Below are 12,686 nucleotides of genomic sequence, written 5' to 3' on the forward strand. Positions count from 1 at the left end.
TCCTTGGGGTCGACCAGTGCGGGAGGATCAACTGGGTGATGGGTCCTCGGCAGTAGGGTTGGGACACCCGTTGGTGAGTTGCAGTATACCCTCCCTTTACCACCTTTACCCCATCCTACCTGGTAGGATATCTTAAGACTTCAACTTCCCCTGCCCCCTTCCCTACACAAACACTTTCACATGGACAGTGCGCTCTGGGGAAAGACAGACTCACACCCGAGCATTACATTGGACATGTCCCTCTAATCGAGTCAGGCAAAGTCAGGCACTTGAATGTAATCACACACATCTGATACCCATTAGCTCTCCCCACACGGTTAAAAGGATAACAGTGACAAACTCTGAGCAAGGTGGAACATGAGAAGGAGCAGAACATCCGGGCCGATTGCGAACCTATTGGAGCAGGACGACCGATCGAGGGACTAGAGCAAAGGTTAGGGAAACCCTAAAGATCCCTGCAGAAGGTTGTTGCTTCTGTGAAACCGTGAAGGAGACGCAGAGAAAGCCCAATCGCAGACAAGAAGAAACCTGCATTGTGTTTCAAGGATGCCAGCGACCCTCCTGTGTGAACGACAGAGTTGGGGAGGTGAGGCCAAGCCTGTGGTATTAACCTTGACTCGTGATTCAAAGCCACAGAGAAAAGGTAGGAACGTGCACACCTGGTGAGTTAGTGAAAGACATAAAAGGCCGATTTGTGTCAAGGCAAGATTGAAGTTGCAACAGTATAACTCACAAGGGAAGGTTGCACACGTGTTGATGAGATGCGACAGAAAGCTAACCAGTGATGAACTTTTAAGTGGCTGATAACTGTGAAGCCACTGATACAGAGTAGCAGAGTGGTCTGGGGAAAGGAAGTAGCCTGCTCAAAAGACTACACAAAATGTGAAATGTTTTGTTATAAAGCGGCAAAGTGAACCAACTCTGAAATGCATAATGGTCAAGATTAACCCCAGCAAAAGGGAAGTGAAAAGGTGAATGCTTGAAGAGAAAGATTTCTTTGAACTTTTATGCTTATGGTGCTGAACTACCAAGACCAAGAGACAAATAACATAAGAGTGTGAGCTGAAGAGAAATTCAAAGTGGTCCTGCAAAGGTCTATAGTAAAAGCCTTGCACATTCGAAAGTCTATGACATCAGTGAAAGGTCTGAGGCCGACTGAGGGAGACCGGAAGTGTGATAAGTTAGGGGAAGGGAACCCCTAACGAATGTGAATTAAGCTTGAGGAAGGGAACCCCTGCAAGTGCTGTAATTGCGAAGTCTGAGCCCGACACAGGGATATCTGTGTTGAATCAGGTACTTGTCGAATGAGAGATCCGAGCCTGCCTGAGGGAGACCTATGTGAACTGTTAAAGCTTTGAGAGGTCCGAGCCCGACGGAGGGAGACCTGCATGAACTTTTTTGTTGAACTGTGAAAAAACTTCGGAATGTTGCAAAAAGAGACTAACGTGGAAGGCCAGGCGGGCCTTGATCCACGTTTTGAACTACATTTGTTTTGAGAACCTGAGCCACAGTGCGTCATCCTTTCTACGGGGGCCGCCTTACTACGTGTTGTCCAACGTGGTGAGGAGAGCTGACTCAGCCACTTTGATCCTTTATGTTATAACATTGATTTTCCTTTGCATATATATTCCCCTGTACACACTTTTTGTAAGGGCAGGCAATAGGTTTTGTTAGTGTAAGGCATTTTGATTTGACAGACACTACTAGGACTGCATTATTATTTGATGGTCGAGCGTGCTTCCATCTTTAGAGACAGGAGTTTATCCAACCCTTTTGCTCAATAAACAGCCTTCAAGAGTGTATCTCTTGTGTCTGTCTTCACTTGTGATATCATGCCTCCCTTGTACCTTTGAGGTAGGGAAACCCTTCTTAGCTTTAGGGATAGCGAGGCCCTTTTCCATCCCTTTCTTAATTAATGAAAGTCTATTGCCAGAAATATGCCACCATTGTATCCGAGCCTTACTTCTGCACCCTTACAGTGTAGAAAGTACCACAAGATTCCCTGGTGGGGAGCCCAGGAGAGTACCTGGTGTTGACTTACGAACCAGGGGCCAAAAGGTAGGTGCCAGGGGGAGAGAGATTAACAAAAGACTGGTACGCAACAGAGGAGGGGAAGGGGACAGGGACATTTGGAACCTTTAATTTAACTATGCAACGGGGCAAGAAACCCCTTTCTGATAAAGAGACATCACATTGGAGTCAGAAACCAGCCACTGTTCTTTTGGTTGGGCAAAGGCCCTTGTTGTACCTTTGTTAAAGTTAGGATCTTTTAAGTGTATAGTGTTAGGGACAGGATTCAGGCTAGAGCAAGTTTCTGGACAGCAGACTATTTTGTAGGGCATCCCGAAAAGCACTCTTTTAAACTCCTTTCTTTTCTAGAAGAGTAGGGTAAAGAAACACAGGGATGGCTTAGGGTTTTTGGTGTTTAAATAAAGAACTATTTAACCCAAAATTCCACCTTACCCATCTCCTGATTTTGATTTACCAAAGTGTTTACTGTTTGTTTTGTATTGGAGGATGTGAAGACATTTTTGTAAAAGTGCTTTCCTGAAATAGATTTGTAACCAGGAGTCACTGCCTCTCTCATGCCAAGATGGTGAGGAAGTTTACGAATGCTTACTGGATGAGAGGAGACTTGGCACATATACCAAGGTTCTAAACTGCCTTTCATTGCTTCCAGTTCTGGGAGTAGGTCTCTTTTTGAAGAACTCTGGTACTTGGAAGAAGAAATTAAAAAACAAAGATGGAAAGGGAAAATAAATCCAGTAGTGACTTTGTGGGACTAGATCCAGATGTTTTCCAGTGGGAGCACAGATGCTAAACTTTTGACAGAACATTTAAAAGCATTAGCTCTCACCATCTTGCACAGTAATACTGATCTTGAGTCAGACAACCAATGATCTTTCCCATTGCCATCTCAGTTGAAGTAACTTATCAATGCCGCATTTTGTAAGGTTAACAGAGCCGGAGTACTGTTTTTTGAGTGGTAAACGTCCCGATCGAAGGTCTGCACATGCTCAGTCATCAACCGCTAAGCAGTGAGAGAAATAAATGGAGTGAGGTCAGTCCTGCATACACCGCTTCAGAAACGGGCATCATTCAACAGCAGTTGTGTGACAATACTTGTAACTCCAGAGAGACAGCTCTAGGAAAAGAGCAATGTTTCAGTAATTGGTGCAAATATCTCATCAAAGGCTCTGCAACATGAAGGCAAATTTCTACAGATCTGCATGAACATATTGATAAAAATAAGTGATTTGGAACAATTACATTTGTAAATAGTTAGAAAAATGGTTACATATAGTTAGAATAGGGAAGGAAAAAATAGGTTTTTAGATTAAACAAATAATTGTGTGCTGATTTAGGGAATTAGAGGCAAATTCATGGAATGCTGTTCCCCAACGAGCAGTTGGGTGCAAGTCATTTTGGAATAAACACCTGAAGAAGGAATAAATAACCTACCTATAACTCCTGTTCTCCAGCATTGGTATATTTCATAGATCCACATGCTGTATGAATATTCCCCGTCATCACGCAGGGAATCCTCAGTAACATTAAAGCAGTTTTCATTTGAATCTGCAGTCACTTTAGTGTTCTCTTAGAGTCGTCGTGTCGTTTTGTGTTCTCTCGCCCCATACCCAATAGGCAGAGTCTCCATTAGCTCCACCCCTGGAGGCCATCTTCAGATTAGCATAGGGCACGTGAAAGTGACGAGATGAGCCTAGAAGACCCATATACGAGTTAGGTGGGAGGGTTGCATGTGAATCTAAGAAAGATACCAATACCGGAGAACAGGAGATAGGGGTAAGTAACCTATTCCTTTTCCAGCATTGGATCTTTTGTAGATTCACATGCTGTTTGAAAAGATTATAAAGCAGTATACACACACTCATACAATGCAAATGGGCAGAGGAAAAAGGTCTTACCTTCAGAAAAGCCCATCTTTTGTGAACAGATGGCGAAGCACTGCTTGTCGGACCCTTGACTCGTGGAATCCAGTATACACAGCAGAACCTTTTTGAAGGTGTGGCCAGACCTCCCTGTGGCTGCCCTGTAGATATCAAACAGTGGGGCAACGGAGAGGGAAGGCCATGTTAGAAGAAAGGGCCCCTGTGAAATGCGCCCTAGGCCGACCAGGAAGCCGACCTGTTAGCGATGCAGTGGCAGTGGGAGATGCAAACCGATAGCCATCGGGAGATAGAGGACTTTAGATAGCCCCTTGCCCACAGCCCTGGGGTGTGATGATTCGCATGGTGTTGTCACTTCTCCCCAGGGGTAGCCCTTTACCATGAGGCTAAGGTGGTGCGTCCGCTACCCAATAGTCCCCCTAGAGGTGGTTTAATGTGGAAGGACCTCATAGGGAGGGACTCCCCTTTGGTGACAAGGATGATCACCCGGGGAACAGCCTGTTGAACCACGTCACTCGCCAACATTCCCTAGCCCCCTCTTTCACACCAAGCCAATTCATAGAGATTAAGCCCTTGTATTTTTGTAGCACATGGGATATTGCCAGAACAGAACATACTGAGACGAGGAAGAACACAACAAGTACTGCCACAGGGTGGCTTACCAGGGAAGCATGAGGAATGCCAAAGGGAATTTACCTGCAGGTGTTGATGCTGCGTTGGGGCAGAGTCCTGGAGATAAGAGGAAAGAAGAGGGACTAAGGAGTGGCCTATCGCAGGGAAGCCAGGAGCCTGCTGGAGCCCAGGAGTATCAAACTCTGAGTGAAGGCTGGAAGAAAGGCTATGCAGGGGATTCCGGCGGCTGCAAGAGTTCATTGCGGGTCATAGGGGAGCAGACCCAACTGTGAGGCCGAAGGAAAGAAGCACTGGTGGCATGATCACAACAAGAGGGACCGTCTGGTCCTATAGCGAAGCCAAGACTGTAAGGTGCGGAGGATCGCCGCGAAGGTGCACTGGGAGTGTCGAAGCAGACAAAAGAGCAGAGGAAGTCGCCAACAAAGAGCCCCATCACTGGAAGGACCTGTGACGTGCTGCATCCGGTGATACGGTAAAGGGAGGCAGAGAAAGGGACAGAACATAATGTTCCTCACCCCAGTGGCAGCTATAGAGCTATTGGGGAACAGAATTGTGTAGAGTGCATCAGGGAGAATCTCCCTTGTCCCAGTAGTAACGAGGTAGCTACTGGACACTGGAAGAGTGAACCAAGCATCAGAGAACTTCCTTGTCACAGTAGCAGCAATAAGCCCACTAACCACCAGAGAAGTCTGGGACCCTAAGAGTGACCAAGCATCCGAGGGGAACCTCCTTGTTGCAGTGGCAGTAATAGTTCCACTGACCACCAGAGAAGGGTCTGGGACCCCAACCAAAAGGAACTGAGCATCCAAAGAGAAAGTCCTCGTAGCAGTGGTAACCATAAACCCACTGACCACCAGAGAAGGGTCGGGGACCCCAACACAGGGGATCTGCGAACCCAAGGAGAACTTCCTCGGTGAAGTGGCAAGTAAGTCCACTGACCAGCAGAGAAGGGTTTGAAACTTTGCTGGTATCAAGAGAGAGTGGCAAAACGGACAGCAAGTTGACAATCAATGACACATAATTTTCAAATACCAGGAGAAGGGAGTCACTCTCCTGGGGAGGACACAAAAACACTTTGAATACAATAGAGGGGGGACACTGACATACTGCTGTCCAGAGTTCTGAAAGTCGAGCGAAGGAGCCAGAGAAGCATAGCCATACCCTAGAAAAGGCCAGTTTGTCTAACAATTCTATGGCATGATATCTCAGGCACTGGGAGAGACCAGGTCAGCAGGAAAGTGTACTAAAAGTCTGCTGAGGGCTATATCTCAAACTCTGGGCAACCGTCTGTGGTGGGTAACATTATTACAGGCTGACGAAAAACCTAGGTATGGGAAAAAAAATACTTACTGTAAGAAGTGTATGAAAATGATTATAATTAGCCCAGGATGGATGACTCACTGCTAGAGGGTGTAAATATCTAGTCCTGGCACATACCCTAAAGCAAAGGAGGAAATGGGGGAGTGGTTGCTGGTGGGCAAAGTTAAAAAGTGAGTGAGCTGGGTGCTAGATCGCTGAGACAGTTAATTTGAGGCAAGAAGGAAGCCGGACGCTATATCTCAGACTGTACATTAGATGTGGGAATTCTGGCAGGGCTGGTGGTCCATTCAATAGGCCTTAGCACCAACTTCAGTCATCTCAAACTAACATTTGATCTAATTAATGTTCAATGTGTTTTAGTTGAAAAATCTCTTGCCCATATGGGCGTTGAACCCACCCGTGTTGACCAAGTTAATAAAAACTTGTCAAAAATGGCATTTCTGACTCTCATGATCGGTTGATCCTACATCACAAAGTATGCAACAGCATCACACTAACAAGCCATAAACAGGCTTAAGAAAATCATTGGGTCAGTAGCGACAGCAGTGATAATTGCCTATAAGAACATACAGAATTTGATGAAAGACATTGGGCTCATTCCAAGTCGGGCATTCCGGTAAAAAAGTGCTGGTATCCAAGGATACCAGCACTTTACCGTACCGCCCGACTACAGGAGTGTCCCGGTGGGGCACCTGGGTTACCCTCTAGCTAAATGCTGGAGGTAAGCCAGGCGCCCTACCGGATAAAAAAGCCCTTGGGTAACAACGGCAAATCCCCTCATGGAGTCCTATAGGACTCCATGAATGGGGATCAACACTGCTCCACCGGCACCCATAATCTAGCGGCAATACCGCCGGACCGGGTGCTGGAAATGGTATTCACATTTGCTGGTATCCTGGTGGCTCTACCGCCAGGATAACGGCAGGGTCGGAATGAGGCCCATTATGCCTAATTAGCAACCGTGGGAGAGCGGCTGAACAATCAGGTGGCTGGAAATGCAGACTCCATTTTGGTTCTGTCATATTTCTGCATTTTAAAGACGGAACACAAAAAAGGCAGATTTGTTTCGGCCGTTTTTGTGTCAGCTTTGAAATGCGGAAATAGGACATATACTCTTCCCCACTCCCCCACCCTCTCCCACTACTTGTTTTCTAAATCGGAGGGTTGTAACCCCCAACCCCTCCTTTTCCCCACCAAACATTCCCTTCCCAGCACTACACACACCGACGAGCAGTTACTGGCTTTATCAGCCCCCACATTGTGGGGTTTATCAATATATTCAGGTTGTATTGTGGTTGCCTGTAGAGTAAGTTCCTCATGCATTAACCCCCCTTACCTATGTGCCGGGTGATGTGTCCAATGACCTTTCCTTTGCTGAGCGAGGTGACCCGTAGGCTGTTGTCCCAGTGTCCAGCACTGAAGAGCAGCTTTCCATCGTGGGAAACGGCAAGGGTTCGGCAGGACAGCTCCACTCCCTGGGCAAAGGGCCCATATAGAAAACGCTGCATTCTGTCAAGACAAAGAAGATGCCGTCAGTGGTTCCATCTTTGACAAACCCTGTCTTCACAGCTGCTGCCACCTGCCTCTCACACAATAATCTCTGTGTTCTATTAACTCAGGGGAGGAAGCAGCAGGTTTCAAAATGACATATTAAGCCACGCTTACATTAGTAGTCTGAGCTTATTCCTGTAATTGTTTTCTGACTAAACTACTTTAGAAAACAATAAGTACATTCGGTTTATTTTAGTCCAAATAAATGACTCTCCAACACCAGTCATGCTGGGTAGGACTTTCGCTCAAATCATTCAAAGGAAATACGCTCTAAAACTACTAAGGTGGCGATTTGGCGCAGTACAAAAACTCATTAACAGAACACAACTTAATTTTTTCATAAACTATTTGAAAGAAAGCATAGTGTAAAGTTTCATCAATGGTATTCAAAGGAAGAATCAGAACTCTATTTGCCACATGTTCACTCAATTGTGGAAAGAGGGAGGGAATAAGAGGTGGAGACAGAGAAAAGGGATAGTCTGTCTACAAATTTGGTTGGGGAATGAGTGAACTCAACTTCTTAGATTTACATAAAGCTAAAGGGCGGGAGAGCCTTGTTCTAACAAAGGACATTGTGTCAAAGGATCGGACATTGCGTCAAACCCAGGGAGTGGAGTTATATAGCAACATGTTATGGGAATATGCAAACTTTTAATAATTTCTTTAAAGGTTTCATTTTATTTTCAGAGCAAGAGGAGAGACTGTTCCAAAAGAGTCATCAGATTGAATGCAATTTAGTGCAAAAAGTAGTTGCGATTGCTTATTTTTTTCTTTTCTTTATTTTGTTTATGGTTTAAAAAATATTTACAAATAAAACAGTTTACACTTTACATTAAATTACAAATCTTGTTAATAATACAACCTAACAGGATGTTATGATTAAGAAGAAATTCAAAGCAACCAAAAAAAAAGCGAGAAACAGTATAAACAAGCCATAAAAGAAATATTGAACAATTATTAAGTGGTTAAGAAATGGTTACTACATATCATTAATAAAATGTTCTAGGATCATGCATCTCAGACGAAAAAATTAAAAGGGGTTGACAAGTGATTTCAAATCAATAGTTTTGAAAAAGGCTGCAACTGCTATTGTGTCATGAACACTATCCATAAACAAACTTCTCTCCCAGTGATGTTCTTCTGTGTGTCAGGTCCCTGGGTAGATTACATGCGCATTAGATCTGTATTAAAAAATTACCTTAATTCTTTTGTACAAATCTTTGCTTTTAAAATCCCTTATGAGTTTGGTTTGGGCATTGACTTTTGTTTCCACAGTGTTGGTGGGTTCCCTAGCCAAGATGGAAGAAAGGAACAGGCTTCCTGATTGGAGGATGAAAGAACAAAGGGAAAAGAATGAACATTCTAAACTACCTTTCATTTTAGATTACCAGTGAAAAGGTCATTTAAAACTCTGTTCCTGAGTTTTTAGGCCTAGATCTTCAGTAAGGCAAACCTTTCTTCAGGAAGTAGTTCTTGAATTCAAATCTGTCAACTTTATGAGGAGGTGAAGAAGATTTCACAAGTTTCATGAAAGAAGAAAACAAAGAAAGAGAAGAAGTGATATATTTTAAGCTAAATAGCTTTACTCACCCTGACGTAGAGTATGGTAAATTGCACTCTCACTTGGTTGGGTGGAATAGTCAGGGGAGGAGATCGGATGCTCATTATGACTCACTTGTGAAAGATAGTCAGTCAGTTCTGTCCGTGATCCAATTTTTGAAGCATCACAAGTCTGTTGGATGACACGGTTTGTGGTCTCGCAGATTGTTGGGAGTAGGACCGAGTCTGCATACTCCATCATGCGTAAGTCTGTTACCACATTCATCTGTGTGCAGTCTATAATAACAGACTTTCTAATTGGCTGGGAGTATTTGACTTTGGTAATAGTCCCTGCAAGTTTAGGAAAGTAGTCTATTATACATTGACCCACTATGGGAAACATTGGGAATGAGGGGCCTAGTTTCTTGATAACAGGTTTTGCTTTGGTGCCCTTCAATTTTGTTTCGGTGGCTGCTGTTACCATTAGGTCTTTTGCATTAGTGTTTGTTACTCCAAGATTGTATCTTAGGGCTGCAACAATATCTGCTTCACTGCTTGGTCTCTCTCTCTCTGTATTTTCAGTACTCAGTTTCTCAACGTTTTCAATACGTGTTCTAGGAGAGTGACAACGAACCTTCATGTTTGGCAAGTCTTTTGGATTGGGCAGAAGCTAGAATGGCTCTGTAGCAGTGATTTGACTTCTAAGATTAGTTCTTGTAGACCTAGTTTAGGATGATGAACAACAGGTCTGTAGAAACAATGTATGGAGGAGAGGAAAAGGGGCTGAAAGGAACAGAGCTGCAATCGCCCAATCCAGAGATTCAGCCTCAATGAACAATAGCAGTAGCCCCGCAGTCACGCAAAAGAACTGAAAGGGCTCACAACAATGCTGCCAATGGATTTTACTTGCAGTAAAAATCAGAGTATTAATACCAAGGGTTAGAAAATTACTCAGGCAGGAGCCTGTGATCGTCGGTTAAATGAGATAAAATAGACGCGGTTCACAATATCAAAACATTTTTTTTTAAATGTCCCTGCAGTTGCTGAGAAAAGTTATAAATAGGAAGGCAATAAAAGGAAGTCGTACAGTTTCCACAGCTAATAAGGGTGATACATGGAAATGCAAAAAGCAAGTTTGTATCGTGGAATGGTGTCAGTGTAGGTAGAGCAACCTTAAAAACGTCTGGGGGTCGTCAGAGTCAAAGACAGTCCAAGACAGGTTGCATCAAAGGGAGCTTCTATGAAAGATTAGGGAAAGGTGCCTCGCATGTAGGGCTGGGTTGCAGTGAAAACCAGTAGGAGGGAGCTGCTGGGAAGGAAAGAAAAGAAAGGGGGAGGCTGCCTCGCACAAGGGGCTAGGCGGGGTGCAGTGTGCACTCACCGCCTATTAGCATGGGCTCACCGACTCAGCCCTAGAGTCTTTCTATATTTCTATTATCTAATTGTACCTCTACCTCCAGAATTCCACGGAACCTCATGGCACACCGCTGCCAACTGCTGCCCACTGCCGCCAATCACCGGCCTCTCGCCAACCTCCCTGGCTCATAGGAGTCAGGCGCTCTATTTCCACAAACAGCGGTGGCGGCGACAGTGAACGGCAAACAGATGTTTGAGGAAATTACCTAAAAGCGTCCTTCGAAAGTGCTGAGAGTTGAGTCAAACCTCACTGCACTTCGACCAACCAAGCAAAACGCAGCCACTTCTGACACACTACCTTATTTGCAAGTGCTTATGCAGAGCTGCTCTGTACTGGTACACAGGACACTTGGGGGGCAGAACCCAGACAGCCCCTTGCCATGCATCTGCCATCCTCTGCTCTTTTCTCAAACTGGGTGCATTGCATCGATTCTAAACACAGCAAGCAGGCGAGCCATAGAGAGAAAGAGGGGACAATGAACATGCGACTGAGGATAGCATAGTAAACAGGCCACCATACTGGGTCTTTTCATGCCTTTCTACTGTATGCCTTCTCGTGCATTATGCCATGCCGTGCCATTCATTTCTGGCCATATTACCCAATGGAAAGCTAACCGATACTATGTCAGGTCACACTAAAGAAGAGCGGGAGTCTCAGAACCCACATTCGGTTTGCGAGGCCACCCCTTCTGACTGCCCACAATGGCACCACACAGATACTAAAAAAACATCACTAAGGTTTACGTGGGATGGCGATATGTGACCGGACACACTGAATTGGCACAATCACTTACATATGCAAGCAAACACCACATTGTAACCAAACGCATTGCAAGCACAGGATTGCCATGCGGAAACGCACCAGTGAGAGATAATGACTACACTCTGTGATTTGGTAGGGAATTCTGCATGCTAATATTTTGCTCATGCCAATTTGCAAAGTTTAAAAATGCCCAAAGTTTACCTTTCTACAACTGCATTACCAAATGTCTATTATTATTCACAGATGGACCACAGATGAAGGGTACAGGTTTCAGCACACCATGGCATTGCCTCGCTCAAAGTCAATACTAATTACAAACCGAACATGTCCATCCTCTCACCCTAACCATCACCACATCCCTCAACACCAGCATAACACCAAAGAAGGCCAGGCCCAACGGCTTCAAAGCACTTGATGGTCATGCATGAATACTACTGATTCATCACACAAACATGCACACGTAATATCAACCATACCCACCCTGGGCTATAACCCGGCCATGTCTAAATGGAATTCACACTTCAAAAAGCACATGGAAATGTTCATGCACACCGGGCCAGGTGCCACTGATCTGCAAGCTCTCTACACTGCAGCTACAGCGGTCTTGCTTGCCCCTCTCTAGTCCTACTAACTTCCCACCCCACTAAACTCATCACTTGCATGCCCCCGAGTGCCAGGAGGACATGAAAGAAAGCTGTTGAACTCAGTGATGGAAATGGACACAAAGTACTGGGGGAACTCCCTCCCAATCCTTTGCGTGAGGATGAGGGAGTAGCTGGGTGGTGGTGGGTGCAGAATGACTTCATAGGCTCCTTTAACAGGAAGACTACTTATTTGGACAGCAAGAACATCTAACAGGAGGTGGAATTTTTTAACAAGAAGCGGAAGCCATTGCTCGTTGCTCATTCCAACATCATTGCCAGTAAGGAGGATACTAGAAAACCTGGAACTGGAACCCCCAAGCTAGCCCCCTCTCGGCCCTCTTCCTCCAACATTGAGTGTGCCAGCAGGAAGATGGGAGTGGAGGGTTCCACTGGTTACATCTGGCTGCCCTCCGCCTCACCCCCACCCACGCCATTCTATGATAATGCGCCAAGAGCAATCCCCTAATTGATAGCTTGAATGATTAGGAGTGTCACACTGTATCCTCCAAATTTTTTGTTTATTGATGACATTTGAACAAGGCTGGTTGCTAATGTTTGTCTTGAAAGAGTGCGAATAGAGATCTCCCACTTTGTTTCAGAGTTAATCACTGGTTACCCAGAAAAGAAAGACTGGATCCTGCCAAACAGAACTCAACCCAGGCGATTGCACCTGTTCCAACCTGACAGCAGCCTGCCGGGCCACTCCAGACCGCACTGTTTCCGGCCAGCAGTCCCGCTGGGCCCGACTGAGCTACATGAGGTAACCTGCCGGGGGACACAGAAAAGGAGTACGCATAGTCACTGCCCCTGTAGCCGCACGCCCTGGGCACATCACTGCATCCATAGTAGATGGTGCCTGCACTGTCACAGGGCACCGTTCCACCTACTCAGCCCAGACCTTCCCACGATGGA

The 12,686-nt window shown here is 45.4% G+C and overlaps 1 protein-coding gene across 4 annotated transcripts in view; it reads right to left on the minus strand.

The window, feature by feature from the left end:
- The window catches only part of NBEAL2 (neurobeachin like 2), a 1,179,347-nt gene that overhangs the window by 81,156 nt on the left and 1,085,505 nt on the right, over positions 1-12,686 (minus strand). For all 4 annotated transcript variants that reach the window (XM_069645798.1, XM_069645800.1, XM_069645799.1 and 1 more), the window contains one exon: positions 7,198-7,370. In XM_069645798.1, coding sequence (XP_069501899.1) covers positions 7,198-7,370 — 173 coding nt within the window. The remainder of the gene's footprint in view (positions 1-7,197; positions 7,371-12,686) is intronic.

This window comes from Ambystoma mexicanum, chromosome 2p (assembly GCF_040938575.1).
Source record: "Ambystoma mexicanum isolate Mex_15411 chromosome 2p, UKY_AmexF1_1, whole genome shotgun sequence".
In the NCBI taxonomy this organism is placed as follows: domain Eukaryota; kingdom Metazoa; phylum Chordata; class Amphibia; order Caudata; family Ambystomatidae; genus Ambystoma; species Ambystoma mexicanum.